A 24,953-nucleotide genomic window follows, 5' to 3' on the forward strand; every position below is an offset into this window, starting at 1 on the left:
ATGGATATTCACTGCAAAGCAGACCCCTTTCGGCCATGCACCGTAAGTAACCTATTGAGATTTCGAATATATTGTTCGCATCAGACAAATGTAACTATTTGGATTAATTTTTGCGTATAACAGTTGTATGATTGCCTAGCATGATTCACTGTCGTTCATTTAAAATACGCACAGTTGAAGCTTATTCGACCCTACGCAAACATTCTGAATCTCAACGTTTATTTTGTATGTTGAATTAGCAGACACACATGTTCAAAATTCTTCTTCAATATAACACACTTTTTACGATAAAGGCCGACGCACAACTTTGATCTAAATTGCATCATTGACAAGGACAAATCCCTGGTAATTAGGGTCTACAATTAGCTGAATTGTGGTTAGTGTAAACTTATCGAAAGAACAGGAGTTTGAAACAGGCGTTATTTGATCCTTCAACGTGAGTGACAGGTGCATACCAGTATTACGGACGCAGTATTATTGTAGCAATTCAATGATGGGCCAAATAACAGATTTACAATCTTTGCATATTTGAAAAAGTAGGCTAAGAGACAACTGTTTACGCTATAGGCATATTCGTATTATATGTAATTTTTCATTTTAATTATTCATACTTAATTTAATAAATAATATGTAATATGAGTAATCAAAGCTGTTTTAATTATTTACAATTACTGTGCAAGGAAAATAAAAGACTGTAACTTTATAGCCAACCTAAGCAAGGGGCTTGCGTAAAACATAACCAAGCCAACCTCTCGGCTTTAAACGAGCGGGAGTTACAAAAATAAAACATATAAAAGCGTAGACCTATAGATTTCTAAAGTCGAAGCAAAGTTGTAATATGCTGCTATATTTATGCATTTGTATATCATTTATTAAAACGTAAATGCGCGTAAGTAGTAGGCTACTACATATGACAAAAATAAAACAGAATCGGCCCACCAATAAACACACATTTCAGGTCATATTCTGAGACACAAATATTTATTATTTTACCAAATAAAGTTGATTATGTTGTAGGCTAAATGACCTTATCAAGTAGGCCTACAACTTAACACAAAAATAGGTAGGCCACTGACTATTTTGAAGTTTAAAGCTACAGAGTTGTAAATTATAAATCATCTAACCTAAACAGCCTCCGTTTCATAACATGACAATCTAAAAAAAAGGCAAGCTGCATGTGTTGCAGCCCTAAATGATGATATTGAATGTCCTACACCGTTATGTAATGTTATGGTTTTCTGTCTGTGCTGTTGTCTCCCATATAGGGCACGGAGGTGTGAACCAGCTAGGCGGGGTGTTTGTGAATGGCAGACCCCTACCTGACGTAGTGAGGCAAAGAATCGTAGAGCTTGCACATCAAGGAGTGAGGCCCTGTGACATCTCTAGGCAACTACGGGTCAGTCATGGCTGCGTCAGCAAAATTCTGGGCAGGTAAGGGCAAAGCAAATGTTCGAGAAACAACATTTTACCATGTTCGTTCCAATTCGTGTTAATACAATTGACCTAAAGCAAAACGTGACCACTTAAAGACAGGATGTGTTATCAATTGGCATGTTAAGTGCCATTAGCCAGGTCATCGCAAAAAGGAAATTGGGTATATAATTAAAAGTTCCATGAACTGAATACATTCAGGAATTAAAAGGCATAGCCTGTATTAAATTACGCCTGAATTGTTTTGGATTCGTGTCAGCAAAACATTTGAATGTTCTTAAAATATTTTTTCAGCTATCAAAAGGATTTTAAAAGGTAGCTATTTGTTTTATGCACTTGGAATGTTTGTCAAAAGTAGTGCCATACCAACACTTGTAGCATGTCATTTGAAAATAGCCTAGTTGCATGTTTCCCTTTTGGCACATAAGATAAAATTGGAAACCATTTAGTTTGTCCATGCGACGAGATAATATTCGAAAAGGCGACATATGGTCTTCACATGTTGTGTTGCAGAAGTGGGTAAGGCACACGTTTAAAACAGGGTGTCTGGCAGCCTACATGGGCAACAAAATAATGTTTTTTGGGGGAAGAACCCTTTCAAAAGGCGCGCAGATCGTTTTGGGGGCCTGAAATATTCTCCACAAGATTTTACTGGTGTTTTTTGATCAAAACGTTTCTTCTTATTGTTACAGATACTACGAGACCGGCAGTATAAAACCAGGAGTTATTGGGGGATCCAAACCAAAAGTCGCAACTCCAAAGGTTGTGGATAAAATAGCGGACTACAAGAGGCAGAATCCCACCATGTTCGCTTGGGAGATTAGAGACAGACTTTTAGCAGAGGGTGTTTGCGACAATGACAGTGTTCCAAGTGTTTCATCAATTAACAGGTAAGTAGCGTTTTCTTGGATTGGAAAGCATAGTGGGAACACAGTCTGTAAGCGATATGTCCCACATTAATGAACTACAAGTGTAGATTAGTTTCACCGTATAACACCAAGTATATGCGCAAGAGCATTATACTTAAGTAGATGATAGTATGAAAATAGGTAGGCTACATTTCACATGAAATTGACTTATCTAATCAAACCCTTTGGAAATATATCGCTATTCGTGTCTGCCCATTAACGCCGAGATCGAAATACATTTAACTGAAATTAATATTGTAGCTTAGCCATAGTTGAAATGTCACACATTACGGCTCCACGATAGGCTAAAAAGCCGAGTTCTTAATTAGAGGTCTGAGAAAACAAATAGAATTCATATAGCATAACAATATTCTCACATGGCCTATTGTCTATTACCTGCAGTCTTGGAGCAGTATAAAGTGTTTGACCAACTTTTTGTCGGTAAAGGGTGGTCTCAGAGGTGCAATTCAATCTTTTAGTCCAAACTCCCTCAACAATCAGCAGTACATCTAGCACTGAGTGAATCTGTCTAGATGAAAACCGATCAATATTCGGTGACCGGTTCCCTTGGCACTGGGGGGTAGCCTATTTTCAATAGCACATCTGAGTGTTTGAGACAGCATTTAACAAACTGAATTGCACACTGAAAAAGTTTTTTTGTAAAAAAAAGAAGAAAAAAAAAAGGATATAACTATAGCCTACAGTAAAACAATTATGAAGAGATATGCTGTGTCCTTTTACATAACCAAATAATGTATACAAATTATTTTAGCCTGTTTTGTGTTGTTGATCAGCATTACTTAAAATTATACATATTAATAAATTGATTACTCATTTTAATTTTAATTTGTGGTTGCATTGTGCCCTACTTAGCCAATTCAGTTATTATTTAATAGGCTACATGGAATGGGCATAAGAACACAATAATAATTTGTCGATTAAGCCAATCTAGCATGAATTATGGTAGAGTATAATTGTATAAGAATTCTTAAATGCTGTAACCTTTTCTTTGTGGTCCACCTGTCATTTACATCCTATTCTTGTTAAAGAGTTACCATCAGTGTTGGCATGAAAGGATTAATGCCATGGTGACTTGTGACATAGACCTTGACATGAGATTTGCAGTAATAGTGTAAATATCTCTACTAAGAATACTTGAGTATTCTGATTATGAGCATAGCAGTGAGGGAGGGAGAGAAAGAGCCCCATCCACCCCCCAGCCTGTCTCCCTGGCCCCCCTGCCAGAGATCCCCGGTGATGAACTTTGGTTAAGAGGCACTGTTCCATAGAGCCAGCATCAGCATTACATTTTAATGAGCTGACGGGAGAGCATGGACAGCTTCACACAAGACATCTTTTAAATAGAGAAAGGCTGAAGCAAAATTCATTTCATGGTTCGTGATTGCTTAAAAAGGCCCATTTAAGCAGGCTTAGACACATGTATGTGATAAATTCGGAATGTACATTAATATAATTAAAATACCCCTTTAAAGTTTTTCAATTCTAATTAAATTCAAGCGAGGTATTTTGGACTGGATACCCTATGTGTCTTTGTTTATGTAGGAAATTAAATAGTGAACACAAAGAAATGTAATTCTATTACCCAAAGATGAGAACTACTTCAACAGTCTTTAATTGAATAAAATAGAATATTTCCCTTTATAAAGTAACCTTTTAGCGGATGAATTGTAGGATTTAAAATCTTAACCACCTTATTATTGCCTCACTGGAACAGAATTGCAAACACACACACTCGCACGCATGCGCAAACGTACTGTTAGGCTGACTTTGACTCATTGCTAGTTACTCAAATAGTATACTTTCACTGATCTGTTGACATTGCCATTGCATTTAAATTGGGTATAAGACTTGAAGGAAATCCAAATAAAATCTTAGTTTTAGCTATGCACACACAAGGATTAGTATTCAATATATCTTTTTTTTCACCTCAAATGCACATGCCAGTGGTAGTTTTGTTATACAATGCTCATTAAAGTGTGCATTTGGACAGTTCAAAATATAGAAATTAAGCCCAAAAACGGGCAAGCATTGGCTTACAAGTTGCAACTGTAGAATGGGGCTCTTGTCTATGAACAGGAGAACACATGGGTCTCTGCTCCAACACACAGCTCAGACAAAGGGTAGGACCGCTGCTGCTACAGCAGACAGTGAGACTCTGACCCAGGGCCTGTTGACAAAAGAGGATGTTCCAGCTTTAAACACTTCTCCCCCTGCATGCATTATTAAATGTTACAGAGATGCCGTACACTATGCTTGGGCCACCGCAAGGAATTACCAACAAGAAATGGTAGCCACAAGTAGACATAAAAAAGGTCCTCAATGGCGCTCAATAATATTGATTCAGAAGTAAAGCAATTTTAATATTTCTTCAGGGAGATTTTCAGCAACATCCAAGTCATTAATTCATTCTACCAAATTGCTTTTCCAATATTGAGAACATGGATCCAAAATAAAGTATTGGAATTTATGTTGAACATACAAGCAATGGGGACAACTGTTATGAAGAAAGGGATAAAAAAGGAATCAAACATAAATATGTTGTCTATGAAAGGTATTGTATTCAGGCTACTTGGTTCTAAAAAGAGCTTGAGAGCCGTGGACATTTTCATATTCACCTTGTTACCATTTACCATATTTTTGTCAATCCACCCAGGTTGTCGTTGTACTGTACTGCATCCTTTGATATCTTAGCTCTTTTTCTATAGTACAAACCCTTTTATGTCTGAAAAATGTCATGAAAAAAATCATTCCACATCATCCTTCCACGTCAGTGCTGTGTTGTGAAATAAAGCAGAGTCCCAAGGGAGGTGTGCACTACAGCATAGTCCTTAGTCAACCTTAAATGCTATGTTCTAAAATAGGTCCCGTGCCAAACATGATGAATAGTTTTAAAGTTTACAAATTATTGTGACAGCTCCCTTTTTCCCCAAATGCCACTCAGATTAAAGGAATCTAATGCTGGCGTAAGCTTGTGCAAGGCAATAAGGAACTATTGCTTTCCTGTCACATATAATTTATAGCTTTCTATTTGCATCTGTTTGCCTGTGTGACTAATCCCCAACTTTTTCTCCCCAAGCCCCAATCAATACAACCTCATCCACATTGGCACTTGGGGCTGCTGGCTCTACAGAGATGTTTGATCTGAGAAGCAAAGGGCCAGTACTCTCAGATACCCCTATAAACCCCATTCAGAGACGGAGGGAGGGAGGGAGGGAGGGAGGGAGGGAGGGAGGGAGGGAGGGAGGGAGGGAGGGAGGGAGGGAAGGAGGGAGGGAGGGAGGGAGGGAGGGAGGGAGGGAGGGAGGGAGGGAGGGAGGGAGGGAGGGAGGGAGGGAGGGAGGGAGGGAGGGAGGGAGGGAGGGAGGGAGGGAGGGAGGGAGGGAGGGAAAGAGAGAGAGCTGATTAGTGTGGGCCAGGTAGAGTCAGTGAAGCTGATCATTGAGGTGAATTGATGTGATTTCATGCTTTGTTTGCAAGATCACTTGGACCAAAAGTGCAATGAAGACTTTTCTCTGTATCTTACCTTAAAGGTAGCGTAGGTTTATTATTAAACCTTTGCCAGTATTTTCATCAGCAACCGTACTTGGCTCGATCCTCACAAGATCTCTTACTCACACGTAAAAGCCCAAAATGGATTTTACATTCTCTTCATCATGTATCTTAATTATTATCAGTGCCAGTACGGGGCAAGTTCACAGTAATAACACAAACAATGACCCAGCCCCCTGTTGTGGCCCCCTTATATGTACAGTCTGAATAATTATAAACATGGTATTTTGCCTATTAATGCCTGCAAAATGAAACCAAAGCTTTCATGGAAGAAGGTCAGTCAAATCCAGAGCACCTCTCACATCTGCCTTTCTTCATTGTGCAGGATCATCAGAACTAAAGTCCAGCAGCCCTTCCATCCATCTCCAGATGGAACATCTCTATCGACACCAGGCCACACCATAGGTAAGGTGTCTGCTCCTTGCATTGCCTCAGTCTTAGCTATTATTCCCACTGCGCCACATCTGAAATCATTCGTATTACTCTAAATTGTTACCTGGAATAATGTGCATCGTCTCAAAGGTAAATGTGAGTCCACTGTTTCTCTCTTTCAGTACCAAGTACAGCATCCCCGCCTGTAACCAGCGCTTCCAACGACCCTGTTGGGTCATACTCCATCAACGGCATTCTGGGTATTCCCAGATCGAATGGTGAAAAGAGGAAACGAGATGAAGGTAAGAAAAATACATTGAAAAAGTGTCAAATGTTGTGTTGTATTTACACACCAACAAAAGCAGAATAAAGTTATCTGATTCCATAAAACCTTCCATAAAGCCGAGGTAGGTTGATCATTTTAGCCACAAATGCTAAATTTGACATTGTTACACTAGTGTGTCAATGAGGAGAGGAGCTTTTTTGATTTGAAGACATGACCTCCGCAGTTGTCTCCTGCAATTAATCTTTGTTGAAGTGATTAAGGGGCCTTAGATAATTACATGTCAAGATGATGTAGCCAACCACCCAGGTCAGTCAAGGAAGCACTACCACCATCCAAGATGTTTCGACAGAAATCCTAATGCGCTGCCTCTGAAAGGCTAGGTTAGTAGATAGTGGAGGCCCGGGGCTATAAAGATTATTGGTTCTGTAAGCAATAGGCTTTCTAATGTCACTGCATAAGCATCTGGTGAAAATGGCCACGCAGAAGCATTCTCCAGCCCAGCTGTGTAAAGAGGAATGTACTATACGAGCCGGTCGGGCCTCGGAAAAGGGCAGTTATGTCAAACTGGGCTGGGAATGAGAGCCTTATATTTGCAGTACTTAGGGAAGAAGCTAATCAGCACACGATAGAGGTTTGCATAGAGTAGCATTTTCTTTGTTCTGGCATTTGTGGGAAGCACAGGGCTTCTGCGATGTTGAGTGGAGTCGATGTTTTATGTGTGCGCAGGGAGGGAGGATGACTAATGATGTGTCAAAGGTAGATTTCCTGGCGAAGATATAAAAACCAGCATGACGTGGACATGGCAAATGACATAATCAAGTCCTTGCCTGTAAGAGATGCAATCGCTAAGGCATAATGCAAACGTCTGACATTTTCAAGAGTTCATTTTCAGACATTCTAGAGCCCCTCTCATATTAGCCAAGGTGTAATGTCTAGTCACTGAATGATAGAACGTGGACATTTCTATGCAGATTGCTACTGAAGGGCAAAAAGGTATTAGAGGGCATGGAGAAGAATACGGTCCAAGCGAGCTAGTCAGTTTTTTGAGGTCCGCTAGGTGACAGCCCATGTTTCTAGTGCTATCCAGTCTCAAATGATCCTCCTGATGTGCTGCCATTTCTGTGATTTAAGTGCCCAGCCAGCATTACGATGAAGGAGCGGGGAGCAGGTTGTGTGTGTGGGTGTGTGCGTGTGTGTGTGTGGTAGTGTGGTGGGGAGGGGGGTGGCTGTGGTTCTTATATACTCCCTCCCCAGACCCAGTCAGATAGTACCCACCTGGAACCACAGACTATGGAATACTCAATCTCTCTAAAAGATAGAGCCCAGGGCCTCAGTCCCATACACCTCATCAAAACAGGGCTTCAAAAACAATGCTTTGCCACAAGCCACTGTTTGTGAACCAAGAGTAATGCAGGTGTGACGTTATACTGTGGAGGACATTGTGAGATGTTCTCATTTCCTAAATGTATGAACTAAATCCAAATGTATGCAACCTTACAATTAATTACCGCATTCACCATAACTGTAGTACTGTTTTTTTCCTTTACCTTTCATTATTGAGTTGTTTGACCCTAAGTTAAAGCTTTGAGGTATTTAAACGTATTTTTGTGGAGGTATAGGGCGAAAAATAAATTAAATGAATAATATCCTCATAGCCCTGCAGCTTTAGAATGCCTGAACCCTATTTAACTTGGTAAGTCTCATTATGATTACAGCACAGGGAATCATTATCGTGGGTTAAACACATGAGCAAAAAAATAACACAACAAATCCAAGCACAGGTTCAACTGAACTGTGTACAACACAGCAGTAAAATGGATTGATTGGTGTAGTCTACTGTTGTGTATTTGTTTTAGGCCTCTCTGTGGCCCACAGCCAAGAGGGAAAATAGCAGCTAAGTTCCAAGTCTGCAGTGCCCTTAAAGAAGAAAAAGATCCCCATTACAAGAAGGATGTTCAGATAATGTACTGTGACACACGTTATGTACACCGGGTCTTGGGAAAGAGGAGCTTCAGGGACGCAGGTGTCATAAGAACCATTAATCTCCCATTGTCATGTGTTATTGCAAATTAAAAGTAGCATGTTACACTTGGCAGCCATTGTTGCCAGTGGAGTGGGGAGAGAGACCTCTCGAGATTGTGTCTTCGGTGACCATGGCTGTCCGCACTCTTAACAAAGTGACATATATGAGAATTTGCCATTCCGCAGAGAAAAGCTATTACCCCACAAATTAACAGCCAAGTTCCCCCGGTCTCGCTTGTACCCTCCACCCCCACCCCTTTCTACTCTCTCAGTCAAGACAGAAAAGACAAAGAAAATAGCGCCTAATATTCCTGTCTATTAGTAGAGAAAAAAAGCTAAAGGAAATGTTTTACAGATATGTGAAATACCTTTTAACCTATCAGAATGCTCAGTAACTATGTACTGGTGTACCATATTACCAGATAAAAAAGGAAGGAATTATTAGGACTGGGGACATACCGTATATTTGTGCATTGGGTCTAGAAAAGGTTATATGGGATGTTGCAATGACACACTAAAACATCCTGTACTTTAAAATGGTTTATAGATGATAATACAATCTACAGTGTAATACTGGGCTTTATGGAGAAATAATGACTTGCGAAGATATGTTGTAGATTATTGAGATATGTTATGGCCAGCGGAGAGAATGATAAGTCATGAAGGGTGCACTCTTTTATTTCAAGTCATTTCAACCAGCCATTCAACATCACCCACAATTTGCACAATGAGAATTGTAGAGGATTCTTAATTTCAACCATGCTAAATACTTCCTGCTTTGTCTGAGGTTTCTGCTAGAGTAATGTGAGAAACACCAAAGGAGAAATTTGATGATAAGGGATCGTCATAGATTTCAAAGGGAAACAATAACAGTCAGTGGCACCGGGGATGAATGTGATTCTGTGCTTCAGTAACTGGTGAATTAATTATTTCTCAATGCTGAAGCGTCATGAGCAGTGTGCTGAAAGCACAGATGAGAGATGGATTGGAGCAGGATGGGGGTACACTGCATTTCTGTGTTTTGGCATCTGTTTTGGGAAGAGGGGGAGCTCACTGAGGAACTCATGTCACAACATCCTGTAGTCAGGAAGGCTTGTAGCACTGAACTGCAGTGCCAAATGAAATGAATAAAGCGCTTAAATAATCCCAGGAAAATCACAGCAAATGTTGCCTTGACAATGTTGCTGTCTTTCCCCATACAATTTCTCTGCGAGCTGACTTAATTCAAATTATTTATTGTCATTATTCTTTGTTGCACTGTTTCAGTAGATGTGGGAATTAATTTAGACCAAACAAAGCACATTTACAGTCTAAACACAACATTTGATCAGGTTTGCATTATCAAAACATTCAACTGAGCTCTACCAATTTAATTCAAATGAGTGGTAATTTGATTTAATCACGGCTAAAATGCAATCAAGCCTTAAATGATGGAGGCAGATTACCGCAACATATAGAATCATTGTGTCCAGGGAGTCATGAACATACAGTAACAGACAAGCTGTTCCAACAAGGAGCAGATTCTTCAAAAGTAAGCTATTCAGCGAACGGCTAACTTTGACCTCAAGGTGCCAGTTCACCTCCTTGTGCCTCATGCCAGTGCTCCACATGTTACATTCCGAGACATCTAACAAAGATATTACACTAGCCACCGCTTCTCAATGACAAACTTAAATGTTCCAGTTATTTATTTGTAACTGTATTCATGTTGTTGCCTGCTGCTGTGTGTTCCCAGCCATAGCCAGCACACTCCTCATTTGAACTTTTGTATTGTTTTCACTCAGAAGTGTTTGGCTGGTAGTCAGAGGCTCTGCGTTGGCTTGACCCCCTGCTAGGGGTCGTGACCTCGGGGTGCCAAACCCGCAGAGAGGAGCTCATTTTTTTGAGCTGGTTATCTGATCTAATGAAGTCGCCTCCCTCGTTATGGGAGTGTTAATACAGAACGATGTCAAGATGAATACACTCAAGTCTGTCACTGATCAATAAGACAGCTTCACAGGGGGGTGTAAAGAGAAAAATACAAACAAAGCAAATGGAGGCAGGGAGGCAAGACGTGAAACGGTGGAGTTGAGATGTGTGCAAAAACGTGCAGGTCTAGGTCTTACGGTAAGACAGTAGGCTGTCTTTGTGTATTTGAAGACATGTGACGACAAGTTTTGCTCAGACACCTTAATGATGTTTCGAGCAGATTCATGTACCTTGAAGAGATGAACAGTAATGTTGTGGATACGTTAACCTTCTACATGTCATGAAACCAGTCTTCTCCACCCCCTCCACCTCCCCCACCCCCCCACCCCCCACCCCCCATCACCACCACCCAAAGCTGCATGTTCAGCTGATTGGTTAGGCCGTCATTACAACAGTGTCGTATGTACGCAAAGTGGAAATAATCATGAGGCATCTAAATGGGTCTGTCACCTTCATGTTGAGTGGGAGAGATCGTGTGTAGGTTGACCTGGGATGGTTTGTCTTGTGTGTGGGAAGTGTGTTCCATCATGTTGAATGACAAATGTGGAGGTATTGATCATGTTTGCTACCCCGGCAGGCTGACGGAAAGTAATTAATGACTCTATTTGCTTGGGTACAAAGGGAACAATTGAGTTTGATAAAGTGACAAGCAGCAGAGAGGACCCCTGTTAGACTGTCCAGACAACTTACCTGCTCAAAATATGTGGTCAGGGCTCTATACTTTCACTTTATGGAGCAATTGTAAACTGTGTTTATTTTCTCAGGTTATTTTGTCCTGCTACTGACCATTTAAAAAACTGTTGAAATGTTGCAGAAGTTTAAGAAGATCTTAAGGTTTATGATGATCTTAAAAACAGGTTGTACATCTGTTTGTAGTCCTTTAGGATATTGTTACTGAGGACTACTATGAATGCATCCACTTCCACACTATTGCCCACGTGAATATCCTGTCGCCATGCACACACACATACACGCATGCACACACACACACACTCACCAAGTGTCTTATAAAGCCCTTGATATGTTTTGTTCTTCTGGGAATGAGGTTCATCCTCTGGCCTCAGTCGTTGGAAAAAAGGTCAAGCAGTAAGAATGGAATGGCAATAACCCTCTGAAATGGTAGTATCACTGAGACATGATTGATCAATTGAATTCCGTGGCAGAGAAAAATGTGGGATTAAGTAGAGTATTATACGCACAATGAGTTGAGGCATGATGTTCATTTCAAGTTCATTTCAGCCCTTGCCACCAGACCAGGCAATCAATAGGGGCCTTGCATATCATATATCACCGCCATCCCGTGGAGGAGAGAACATAATCTGCAGCCAATTTAGAATGACAGATTCGTGAGAGAGCAAGAGGCTTTTCTGAGATCTGTCCAAGGCTCAGGGAGTGGGGTACGAGGGGGGCTCCTGCCAACATGGCCGCCTGGAGGAAGGGTGGGTGTAGGGATGTAGTGGCTGGTAGTGCGGGCGGGTGGGGTGGGGGGTTAGGGGAGGGAGATAAGGGGGGGTGGCAGGGCCAGACGGGCCTGAGGGTCTGTGGAGGGTTTAGAGCGTTGTGCACAGTGACAAAGGAAGAAGGCAACGTATCCCTCTCCCAACAGCAAGGGCGATCAGGTCAGGAGTCACGAGAGAACGCCTCTGTTTGGAGAACCCTTCCCCAGTGAGAGATGATTGGACTAGACTGTACAATTTTTTTACTCGGCCCTTGTATCCACCTCCATTACCAAGTGAAGCACCGCTCCGAGAACTAAAGCAGTATTAAATTGTGAAGGGAAAATGGTGTATTAAAATATCGCAGCTCTTGATTTCCATGAATGCAGTCAGAGGAGAGGGGGGGGGGGGGTGAAGGGGTGGAGGAGGAGTGGAAGTGGTAAAAAAAAAGGAAATCCACTGCCTGGAATGAAAAGCCCCTTTAATAGCGTCCACTTTCATTACAATACAAGGTCTGCCCCACAACAAGAATATACAGTATTTTCACTGAAGGTAATCCATCAATTACAGCAGGGCTTTCACATCATGATGGCGGTAATACTGCGGGGGGGTCATACTTCCTGGACTGGGGCAGGCCCTACCTGTAATGCTCTGTAGTCAGTGCCATTTAATCGCCACAGCCATTAAAACCCTTTTGGAAATCAGTCCATACAGAACCAGTACTGGGTTTCCATCCAGCAGTCCTTCTCGCCCTCTTCTTCTTTGTCCTCCTCCTCCTCCTCCAGCCCCCGCAGTCATAATCTTATGACCACAAGCCATGGAGTGAATACATTTAGCTTCAAGTGAAAGCCAGCTTCCAGGGGCAGACTCTCGATTGTTGCTCTTTCTTCTTGTAGATGGTTCAGATGGTTCAGGCCCAAACAGTGATTCTCAGGGTAGTGTGGACAGTTTACGGAAACACCTGAGGGCCGATGCCTTCACTCAGCAGCAGCTGGAAGCTCTGGACCGGGTATTTGAGCGTCCTTCATACCCCGACGTCTTCCCCACATCGGAGCACATCAAACCAGAACAGGTTAGTAAAGCTGGTTTCCTCTGATATTTTGTTATCATGTATTCTTATTTTTTAATCATTCGTACATTATTTAAAACAATGTATTCATTTGCATAAACAACTGATTTAGTATTTACTTTAAATACGATGGTCCAAATGTAGGCACGTTTCTAAAAACAAGCCTTGAAAATGTACAAAACAGGTGCTAAATTGTAGGATAGTGAACAAAAATTCCACTGTAATACAGAGAAGCATGTAAAATGGTGTAGGGATCACAAAGCAAACTCCCACACAGTATTGATTTTGTGATGAAAAACACATTCTTTGGTTCCCCTATAATTGAGAGTAACAGAAAGGCAACATGAAATAAATCAATAACCAGATTTTTTTATAGTTACCAGTACTTCTTTAATTCTATCAGGCCTTGATGTGTTATGACTGAAACTGTAAATAAAAAAGCAGCATTTATCATCATATTTACCATTTGAATGGTTTGCTGACTTGAATTAGCTAATTAAGAGAAAGAAGCATTTGTTCCATTTAACAATCCAGGCCTTTCGCTGCTCCTTCTTTTCGATGTTAAAACCACAAGCTCCTCCATCTATCCATCATAATTTGCTAAATTGAGAGGCATTCTGAAGCAACAGCACCCCCACCAAAGCGACAACAAGAAACTGCATACATATATTTATATATACTACTTCTTATTAAAAGCTCTTGGCTTATTACACTGTATAACCTTTATTTACTTTCATTAGACCATAAAAAACAAGAGACTATTAATTTCACATGAAACTTGAAAGTTGGACCCATAAAGCAAAAGCAATTGCCTAATTGAGTTCATTTTAATTTCTCTCCAATCCGAGTGAATTACACAGGTGATAAATCAGTGGGACAGCCCTCACCTCCTGAAGAAGGCCTAATTTGCAGCTAATTACAAAACTGATTTCTACTGGAAGATCAATACCAAAACGAATTGGAAATGACTTGCAATCACAAAGAGCGTCAAAGAGAGTATTAAAAAGAAGAGGGAAAAGGGTTAGGCAGAAAAAAGAGAGACCGGTTAAAGAAGGAAAAAAAAGGCAGGCCAGCAACAGTCTAGAAAAATCAGTTTTAATTTAATGCAATATTAATCAGCGCATTTTCTCTTTCATGGATCTCCCTCTCTTTGCCCCTTCTTCACTCTGGAAAATGTGTCCCTATTAGCCAATGTCTGGGTTCTGTAGAGGGGCATTAAAAACCCATTCTGGAGATGCAAAACTCAATGGATTCACCCCGCCCACACTTCTGCTAGCCATTTGGTCATCCTTTTCAAATCTATCTTTTTAGGGGGGTCTTCTCTCCCCCTCTATCCTTTATCTGCATGATAAAACGTCTGTTGGGCGTCTGAAGCCTTCAAGAATAGAGGACAACATCCGCAATTGTGCCAGTGAACAGTTGTAGCAGACAATTAGAGTTTATCTGCGATAGAGGCAGACAAGAGCGGGGTCACAGGCATTCCCTGTGGGACCTGAGCCCACTGAGCCACTCAGACACACACTGGGATCTGGACAAACATTGTCAACACAGACACTCCGGAAGTCTGATCTCATAAAAAATTGAAAAAAAACTGCTAACATCTGTCACGATGGTCTGAAACACTTTACAAATTAAAAACCTATTTAAAAATGTGTTGTTTCAGGAGCCAAACTCAAATATAAAGTGAGATGCTATCCCATGTTAGACGCCAAAGCTTTGATTTTGCACAGCATGAAAATGAAAAAAATCTATGATGCAATACTGCCTGGTGTACAGTACCAGTTAAGCATGTATTTGTATTTGCCAATAAGAAGTAGCAATGACATTTTAGGGTGTTTTTTATTCAAAATGTTAGCAAAAAAAAAAAAAAGGTAAATGGTATCCCACTCGCAAGGCCACCTGGTGTGTCTGTAACAAAGCAGATCTGCTTTCTCCCTTGGCTGGTCAGGGCCAGGACTGCAGTCAAGCACAAAGGACCAGCTGACGCCTTGGCTTTCAACTCATCTCAAAATCCCACTTCCTCTCAGACAATACCAAAATACATTCATGATATGCTTGAACTGCCACCTGAAATAGCGGACACACACACACATCGACACACACACATGCAGATCTCAGATGCAGGCATATATAGGAAGATTCATGGAGGGAGGATATTTCATTTACGTGTTATCTGCCTGTGTAATAATTAAACTGATTTCCCCTCTCCCCAGGCTAATGAGTATTCCCTCCCTACCCTGAACCCTGGCCTGGATGAAGTAAAGCCCTCCAGTACCAACCCAGACCTGGGCCCCAGCGTTTCACAAAGCTACCCTGTAGGTAAGATCAAGTGCCATACAGCCCGCCCATCATGCTACCCAGCCACAACTTCAGCTGAGGGGATTACTGTTTGGGAAAACTGTAATAGACGGCGTGGAGGGAAAGAAAACATCCAAATATGTTGTGTAATCACATGGCATATTCTAATACTGAGCCCAAAAATAAAACAATTACTCAACCCCAAAAAAAAAGTAAGTGTGCAGATTATTTTTTCTTTGAAATTCCATTTGACTCTGAGCTGAAAAGGTGGTCCAACGTGATAGAAGCTGTAGCAGCCGTCATTCATCTCATTTTGCTGAGTAAGCGGGAAGTGTTGGGGGGGGGGGGGCAGTTCTGTCACTGTTTGACAAGGACCTCTGATGTCAGCACATCAGAAATATGATTGTGTACTACCGAGCTAAACTGGCAAGGTCCTACAAGTCACCAGGAGGGAGGAGGGGGGTCCTGGTGATTGAGAGTTTTGTAAGATGTGCCTTCTGTTTGGTACTTTCAAGATCCATGAGTAATTTGCCTTTGTGAATATTCCATAGCATGTACACTGCTGTGATCATTTTCTCTCCTCTCTCTCTCTCTCTCTCTCTCTCTCTCTCTCTCTCTCTCTCTCTCTCTCTCTCTCTCTCTCTCTCTCTCTCTCTCTCTCTCTCTCTCTCTCTCTCTCTCTTAGTTTCTCCTTTTCTCTCTCTCATCTCTTCTCTTTTGCTCTCCTCCTTTCCCTGTCATAGTTAATGACTGCCTCGCTAATTGAAATATTGTTTAATTGTTGCCACTGTTATTACCAAGAAGAAGGTTAAGTTTACTGAAAGTTTACGATTACTGTCAGGCCCCAAGATTAATACACAGAGCTTTTATTAAAATTCATACAATTATGCAGCAGTCATCAAAGGCAATGAGTTCTGTGTAGAGGGGAGGACAAAGTGATTGAAAACTGCAGTGGCCCCCCTTGCAAATGATAGCCGGACAGCCTTATGAGAAAAGAAAGGGCCATTTTCCCATTAATACGAGGAGGTAGATTTTCCCTGTAAGTCAGGCCTCGTGAGAAGAAAGGTGTGTGCTTGTCCTTTGTGCCCCCGTGGAGGTATGAAAGCAGGCCCGGTTAGGCTGGGTCACTGTAGGCAGGTGGCTTTGTTTTCACCTGGAGGCTTTAGAGGCTGGAAGTCTCCACTGAGGGGCCCAGAGAAGGTGTGCCTCCTTGCTCTTTGGGGGTGGAAGGACAAACAGGAGAAAGAACATTGGGTTAAACACACAATGATGTGTTAAATAATATATATATTTACAGTGTTGAGTTTCAGTTATGTGCAAATTATAAATTTACCATACCCTCTTGCATCGTATAAATTATATACCTATAATTTTTGATCAGAGGGATAGCATCGAGACTAAACTACCAGGATTTGGCTTGCACTTATTACTTGGTTGATGGTTGGCTTGGTTTTCCATTAGTGTCTATGAGTTGTGTTCAGGTGTGTGGTTTCACAAATGGCTGAGCATTATATCCTACTTGACGGCGCTGAACTCAGCCCCCAAAAATTCAAGCCATGCAAAAAGTACCAGATCATCTTTAGCATTTAGGCCCACATCCAATTTCAAATTAATTGTGTCTTTACTGGGGAAAGAACTGGAGATTACGTTTATCGTTCAAATGTTTTCCAACACCAATTAAAATGCCCGCAGTTATTGATCTTGTTGATGTTGTGTCTTGAAATTTGCATAATCTATTAAAAATGAATGATTCATGAGCTGTCGGTTTCCAGCAGAGATCAGGATTCTCAGTGAACTGAAAGGCTTGAGAGATATACATCTTTTGTGTCCTCTGCTTATCCTATTAGGGTTCAAAAGTACCTGCAAAGCAGGCTCAAATGAGAAAGGGATTTAAAGGCATTGTGCACATCATCGGAATTCAGAGGCAAGAAACCACTTCCATTAAAAACATTCTTTTTCTCCCTCTCCCTCCTATTAATGGTGCATTAGCTGCTAAATAGTCCCTATTACCCCCATATAAGAAACACCATAGGGTTTCATGAATATGTGGATGGGACAATTGTATATTGTGTGGTAATTTCTATTGTTGATATGGGAAGTTATTTCTTTGATGAATTTCCTTATAGAAATACATTTCAAGTGGCCCTTAATCTTCTTCATAAAGACTGCTTAAAATTCATAAAAAGTGAGTGTTGGGTGAAATTATGAATCGTGGAAAATGGAGCAGTCAACATTTGTGTGTTTTTGAAAATAAATGGGAGAGATTGTCATTATGATGAAGCTCTATTGTCAAGCAATTTCTACAGTTCTTTCATATCCTGTACTTCCTAAAAGCAATCAGTATAGCATTGTATTGATGGGGTTCTCTGATTCCTCTGAGTGTGGAGTCAATTCCCTTGAGTTTTCACGAGGAGTTTTGAGCATTGCTTTGGAGTGAGCACACACAGAAGTCTTTTCACGAACATTTCCTGCTAAGCCTGTTAATGTGAGTCTCCAAGGGCTTTAAGCCCCTGAGTCAAATACAACCCTCCTCCCTGAATCCTAACAGGTGCTTGAGAGGCCTCACTTGAGAAAACCTTATAGGTCTCTAACCCCACTTAGAAACAAAAGTAAGATTAACTACAAAAATCATTCAGATTCTTTAGACAAAGACGTAGGACAAGGGTTAACTTTGGGCAAAAGTATAGAGAAAGACTTGTGCTGCCCAATGAGCAGCAAGCAACAGTCATCCAGTCGTCTTCGGTTCCTGATGCATGGCCTGATGATAAACTGCTGGCCTGTCTTCCTCCTGTGGGTCCCAGGGCCTGGGCCCTGGAATTAATGCTTATTTCGTTTTCACAAAAGCAAACTAACCTTTGAGCACACATTTGATAATGAATGACTTTCACCAAGCGTTGGGGGAATTAAAGCAATTTGGCTCTCCAAACATTCTTTACTTAGTTGTAATTAATTAGGGTACAGGGATTTTTGGCTGGTGATAAATTGCTTCATTCTGCATATAGAAAATAGAGGTCAAAGATTTTGGTTGTTGTTGTAGCAAACATGAAGGTGTCCCTGTCATGGTAAATTTAATACTCTTGCTACCAAAAGAGTCATTCGCAAATGACTTTCCTGCTGTGCCAGATAAAAAGAAGGTCAACTGTGTTTCCAGTCAGTGGTTTGAGAAAACTGAGGTAAATACTGATTTGTTCATTATTGTGAAAATAACTTCATGGCCAAGTTCCTCCTCACGTTGTTGCGGGTGGTAAAGATGCTTGTGGGGCTGTACTGTAACTGTATTTCAGTGATGTAATCAGGATTTGACAGGTTCGGTTTATAGGGCTGTGTTTTGGACTATCTGCAATATCACACTGTTAGTCTCTATGTTCAGTGATCTTGAACGCAGCTCATGCAGTACATTGGGAAAGTGCTCTAAGTGGATATGTTTATGTAAAGGACCTCTATACAATTTTTCATTCAGATGATGATTGTGCAAATACAAAGCTCTGAATGTGAAAAGGTAGTCCTCTGGTAGTTGGTTTGAAGTCTATGGTAGTGTTGGATGTTTATTTTAAGATTAGTGTAGCTTAATTATAGCCAAATAATAATACATCATGGCTTACCAAAACGGCTTAAACAAACACTAGGGATTTCAAATTTCTAGTTTCAAATTTTTTATCTATTGAAAAGTTCAAAGGATGCTCCACTCCTCAAAGGCCTCATTTCCCAAATGAAGACAGAATTCAACAGGCCCTTGTCATGAATACAAACCACCCAAATTAATCTTTGAATATGATTTGTGTGCAGAGTGGAGGGAAAAAGAGGGCAGGAGAAAAAATAGTTTTTATTTGCTGGCGTTCAATCTAAGAGGCCTGTCAGTGAATGTAGCTGTTACATAGAAGCCCTTATTTAATGAGGAATCTCTACACACATCTTCTGTTGTAAAACAACAATGGCTAGGAGACAGCTAATGAGGCTATCATGCAGTACTCAGAGGTCCCCCATTCGGGCCCCTCTCTGAAAGAAGGACTTTCAATGAAGCAACAGTCACAGAACACCCACTGGTCTCCAGCTTTAACAATGCAGAAACACAAAATATATAGGCCGATGGATGACTGGAATTGGAGTAAAGGAATTGTAATGATGCAAGTTTGCTGCATCATTATTACACTACGTTGCTGGGATTTCCAAAGTAGGGGAAATGAGAAACACATTTTTAAATATGTCTATTTACATTGTTTTATTTACCTTGTATCAACATGCTATCAAATGAACCATTATCATTCACCATTTTGTGATGGCAAGCGAATTGTGTCCTTGAGTGTGCGGTCTAAAACCTGCTTCATTCCCAGTTATGTTTATTTAAAGAGACTAAACAAGCTTGTGAGGTGTGACCAAAAGCATCAGTCCGTAAGGTGGCAGGAAACTAAGGAGCCTAAGCTATTGTGCCCTTCTTAGTCCCAAACACAATGGATTCTTAGTCTCTCTTTTGTCTATGCTGTTGTCCTTGCATACTGCCCATTTGCCCCCTACCACACACATACATACACACAAATACCCACACACACACACAGCCCTTTCTCCCTGTTGGACCCCCACCCAGTCCCACTGCTCCCTTTGACTTATGTGCACTGGCTTGTCGCTGACTAATTCCTATTACAGATGACTGGTTTAGCATGACCTCACTATTCTTTCCTCGAGGCATTACCACAAGAACAATTTCCTAGCTCTAGGAAAAAAGTTGATCATTGCCCAGGTGTTTGTTTTGTAGGAAAAAGGCATTGAATTGTAAGTTACAAACGTAGCCCAGCTCCTGTGTTCATTCATCATGTTATACTTGTTGACAAATCCAAATTCATCATTACTGCCATGAGTCATATTTTTTCTCTTCTTTCCTGTGTCTTGGAATGTGCGTGTACTGTATGTATGTGTGTGTGTGTGTGTATGTGTGTCTGTGTGTGTGTGTGCGTGTGTCCGCGCACATACAGTACTCTACATGCTCATGTCATTCTCTCATCTTATGCCCTGTATGTATCTCTCCTCCATTCGGCAGAAGCCCTCATCCATCCATCCTCAGCCTGCGTAAAGCCAGAGCCATATGAGGCCTCCAAGGCTCCTTTCACCCCCTCCTCCTCCTCCTCCTCCCTGGCAGGCCTGGGCCTGGTGGACTTCCAGCCCTGCCACCCTGCCCTCTCACTAGAGGCCCCGGCCCATTCATACAGTGGCCACCATGGCCCCCTCTACGGCCAGTATGCAAGCCAGCCTATTCTAGCAGGTACATAACCCAGAGGTGGCATGCTTACTTTTAATTTGATCTTTTTGTTTTTTTTTGTAAACAGTACAGCCGAGTCCCTCTCATGCAGCGGGAAAAATCAACATGAAATTTTACGTTACACGCCAAGCTTTACAGGCAGTTAACATGAACACAAACACCGAAAATGTTGCTTTTTATCATTTATTTCCTCAAACAGTAATAGCCAATCACAGCACCTGTGTTATGTCTATCCCAGTGCTGTAGCTAGCCTATTTCCCATGCGAGCTGCCGTTAACTGGAAATAACTGAAAACGGTGCATTCTGCTCCAGCCTACACGATGCTGGGTTCTGTGGTATCATGGGGTATTATGGCCAATGGCTCGCTCATTAATGCTCAATTGGGAGCTGACTCGTTCTTTGAGTCACAGTGGCTCTTGATGCTGACAATAATGTAGCAGGGGGCCCGCTTCCACCCAGCCTTGGCCAGACCGGGGGCTACGTGCGGCAGCTAAAAAGGCCGGGTGGCAAGGGGAGGACACCCAGCCGTCACTCCCAATTACAGAGCTGAATACGGAGCGCCTCCGCTTGGCCCCGTGTGACGCGCTGTAGAGAGGCCAGCGTGGATGGGCTTTATAGCTTCCCTAGGCCCTAAACCGGAGGAGGGAGGGAGGAAGAAAGGAGAGGGACAGCTTCTGGACTGAAGATCAGCAAAGCGTGCTATGTTTAGACAAGTCTGAATGCCCGTAATGAAGACACTTCTCCTCGTACTTTGATTCCCTTTCTCCCTTGTGGCCATTTGTCTTTTTTTCTTACTTTCCATTTAGGGTCTTGGGGGTGGCAGAGTGACACTCTCTGGTGTTGATGGTATAGAACTTGTGAGTCATTAGACGAGGACTCTGTTCACTGGTTTTGTGATACCATGGACAGATCAAGAAGCCGCTGCACACTTATCAGAATAATAGCTGTGATTGTCTGTCGACCGCTCAGTAGGAGATGTTTGTTCAAATCAAAAGAGAAAGATGAGGTGTGAATTTACCCTACACAGGCTTTGGTGTAAGGCAGACCTGTTTACTGGAAAGAGTTTACATTTTCAAGGGGGTGTACACTGTACCAGAGTCCACTTTACAATACACTACTCTGTACATTGCATTTACAATTTGACTGTATTTTGACTGTATTGTACATATTTATATTCATGCAACATTTCCTTTCTCTCTCCAGGTCGGGATATGGCCAACACAACCCTACCTGGGTATCCCCCTCATGTCCCTCCGACAGGCCAGGGCAGTTACCCCACCTCAACACTTGCTGGAATGGTTCCTGGTGAGTGACAAGGCTGTCTTCCTTCATATCTATATATCTACACTACCACGGGGTATTTATTCAACTCCTTCGTGTTTTGTCAAACCAAATGGGTTGTGAGGTACATCGAGGGAGTTGATCAAATTCACAAGATCTAAGTGTAAAGTCAGGAGATGGTTGCACTCAAAACAGGTTAGGACATCGGTCTGTGTTGACACCACCCAAAAAGCTACATCACCACAGAGTTTGCTTGGACCAGAAGGGTCGGTTCGTCAAGTATCAGAAACAGGTGTACTCTCTATTGACATTACTTGTCAGCTCGATGTCTTCCCTGTTTGGGGCGTTTCCCTCCAGCCGTCAGTGAACAGCGCCAACCCTCGCTGGTCTCTCCGGCCCAGCCGCTCCAGTGCCCCACCCCACCCTCCCACCCCCCTTTCTACTTAACCTGCAGTTCAGGTTCACAGCAAACAGTTAGGGGTCAGAAGACAGGCATGGGAGAACAGTAAATATTTAAATCAGTATCTCTCAGAGGGGGCAAAGATAGTGTTTCACTACCATCCACCAAGATGTTTTAATGCTGTGCTCGTGCTCTAGTCCACATACACAAGCACACACACCAAAACAGCACAGCCACCTGCCACAATTTTTTTCTAGCTGATCGACCCATGTGGAAAGGACTTCCAATCGAGTGCACAGCTGTGTTAGCAAATTGTTGGATGATTACAAGAACCTACAACCCAAAACTTAGAACCTTGGGGCTCACCGGGTAGAAACACTCATGCTGAGACCTTATTGGCCGAGGCGCTGACCCAGCATCCCGGGTTCAATCCCATCTCAGACATGTCTTTTTGGGTATGTCTTCCCCTCTGTTTCCCCCAACATTTCATGTCTAATTGTCCCAGTCCAATAAAGTTGAAAAAAGGCAAAAATATATATATATTTATCAAAATGTATTTATCCATTCATGATTTTTCCCATGATTTTACCAGAAAGCGGTCATTTTTCTCTGCATGTTTCAAATTGAGCTACATCATCTCAAAGAAACAGCATTACAGTTTTTTCATACACGTTTTCTTTTTGTTGGGAAGCTATACACTGGTTGTGGTTTTAGGGATATGGCTCGAATCCTTGACAGACAATTTGGATTTGAACATTGCAGGGTTTTTAAATGTGGTTTGAAACCAGGTTTGGTTCCTTGTTCATTTTTTCAACAATCACAAAGCCTAAGATGGGGGAATGGAGGGGTCTGCTTTATCCTGGTTAAGTGGACTCCTCCATTTAACTGACCCACAGCCACAAAGATTTACTGACAGGCCCCCCAAACACTGTAAAACCCGAAAGCCATTCTTCACCAGCTTCATATAAAATCGAGTCTTTATTGTCTCATAAAAGAAAGAAACGTGTTGGACCAACAGCGTTACTCACTGACATGGTCTAAGTTGCATCCTGAGCAATGAAACTCTGTGGAGCAAAAACCGTTGACCTGCGGGTTAGTATTTTGGTGTTCCGTTCAAGAAGGGCAGGAGAAAGATGAGCCAATTCCATAGAATGGGACATGGAAGCCTGTTATGTGGTTTTACATAGTAGCATGACATTACCTTTGCTAATTATGGTTCTTAATTTCAGGGAGTGAATTTTCGGGAAACCCCTACAGTCATCCACAGTACACAACCTACAACGAAGCCTGGCGCTTCAGCAATCCAGCATTACTAAGTGGGTATAGTACGAGATAGTAATTTGCAGAACATTTCATGCAACATTTTCAACATGGAGAACAATGTAAAAAAAATCCTATTTAAATATATTGTCTAGGTTTAATTGTTTCTTAGAATATTTATATAACTGTAAACATGTAATGGTGTGCGTATGGTTGTTTGAAATGGTGCGTTCTTCTGTTAACTTCCAGGTTCCCCTTACTATTATAGTGCCGCATCCAGAGGCTCCGCCCCCCCCACTGCTGCCACAGCCTATGACCGCCACTAGTTACCATGGAAACCAAATAAACCTACAGGACCATGGCTTCAGCCTCCATGTTGCCCCAGTGTGAAGGGCATGTTCTACGAGAACGAGGGCAGCTCTACAATGTGTCACACACACTCCACACAACAAACAAGTCATCATTGGAAGATTCCTTACTGTGGAGCTGCAGTCAAACTCATATTCTTCAATCTGAAAGACTGTACATTATCAGAGATGCTGAATGACACAATATATACATTATACAGAGGTAAAAAAAAAAAAGACCAGGATTTTTTCTTTTTTTACTCTCCCTTTAGTGGTTGTCCCTCTCTTTTTCTTCTTTATGGACCAATACATTCCTTTTCTTGACTGATCTCGACAAGGATGCTGTCCTAAGATTACAGTGGCAGCTCTTGTTCTACATCTCTCCTATTGTATTCCAGGGGTGGTGCATGAGATCCATGCAGAGGACATGTGGGCTGCAGCCAGGTTATTTGTTCCCATTCATACTGTCATTTGTAACCAACCAAACTTGCAGCATGAATAAATCAATTGCTTTTTTTATGATGCCATGAGAAGATTATTAGGGCAAGTTCTCTGTGATACACAATCAGATGTAAAAAAAGAAAAATAAGTGACAATGCCTAAAAATAACACCTGAATTGCAAATAGAGAAATAAGGAAATGTCATGGTCTTCTATTTACACGGTTTTAAAAACTAGAAAATCTATTCCTAAAGATTTTTATTTTGTTTCTATTATTGATACATTGTGCTGAACTACTGACAGTTTGGATTTAGTTGTAATATTTCTTATTTCTCAGAATACTGGAGGTCATCAGACAAAAAATCTTTTATGTTTAATTATTTTGCACTATGTTGGTGGTTTCTAACACTGGAACTGTATATGCAGACTATGACGATGCCTTTATGTATTGTTTTACAGTATATTGTATGGTATTGGTATGAAGAGCCATTTGGTGAAGAATAACTAAACCATTACTTAATGACTGTATAACATTTTGCTTGTGAAAGGCACTTATTTATGATTTCTAAAATGCTGTCGCTTCATCATTTCCTTAATTTCACTGAGTTCTCTCA

At 41.5% G+C, this 24,953-nt stretch overlaps 1 protein-coding gene and 1 long non-coding RNA gene across 4 annotated transcripts in view; one reads left to right on the plus strand and one right to left on the minus strand.

Moving 5' to 3' along the window:
- On the plus strand, window positions 1–23,942 carry LOC146260348 (paired box protein Pax-2a). 3 transcript variants are annotated; one of them, XM_084669816.1, is made up of 11 exons: window positions 1–32; window positions 1,243–1,431; window positions 2,124–2,321; window positions 6,235–6,314; window positions 6,464–6,583; window positions 12,890–13,065; window positions 15,276–15,381; window positions 18,512–18,517; window positions 21,815–21,916; window positions 23,522–23,608; window positions 23,821–23,942. In XM_084669816.1, the coding sequence occupies exons 1-11, from the start codon at window positions 1–3 to the stop codon at window positions 23,940–23,942; spliced, it is 1,218 nt and encodes a 405-aa protein (XP_084525942.1). The 3 variants fall into 3 exon arrangements, with proteins under 3 accessions (XP_084525942.1, XP_084525943.1, XP_084525941.1); XM_084669817.1 differs by having other exon boundaries at window positions 1–46; window positions 1,266–1,431; window positions 23,802–23,878; XM_084669815.1 differs by lacking the exon at window positions 18,512–18,517 and having other exon boundaries at window positions 1–42; window positions 1,266–1,431.
- Window positions 16,244–24,953, minus strand: part of LOC146260349 (uncharacterized) — a 54,022-nt gene continuing 45,312 nt past the window's right edge. Inside the window, exons 2-3 of the long non-coding RNA XR_014729499.1 lie at window positions 16,514–16,575; window positions 16,244–16,343 (exon numbers count right to left, since the gene is read on the minus strand). This is a non-coding gene — a long non-coding RNA (uncharacterized LOC146260349). The remainder of the gene's footprint in view (window positions 16,344–16,513; window positions 16,576–24,953) is intronic.

Source organism: Hypomesus nipponensis, chromosome 13 (genome assembly GCF_054491055.1).
Source record: "Hypomesus nipponensis isolate SF chromosome 13, ASM5449105v1, whole genome shotgun sequence".
In the NCBI taxonomy this organism is placed as follows: Eukaryota; Metazoa; Chordata; class Actinopteri; order Osmeriformes; family Osmeridae; genus Hypomesus; species Hypomesus nipponensis.

Coding starts and splice junctions, on each gene's coding strand:
- LOC146260348 (XM_084669816.1), top strand. CDS start 1: ATGGATATTCACTGCAAAGCAGACCCCTTTCG. Junction 21,917..23,521: donor ACTTGCTGGAATGGTTCCTG/GTGAGTGACAAG, acceptor TCTTAATTTCAG/GGAGTGAATTTTCGGGAAAC. Junction 23,609..23,820: donor CAGCAATCCAGCATTACTAA/GTGGGTATAGTA, acceptor TTACTATTATAG/TGCCGCATCCAGAGGCTCCG.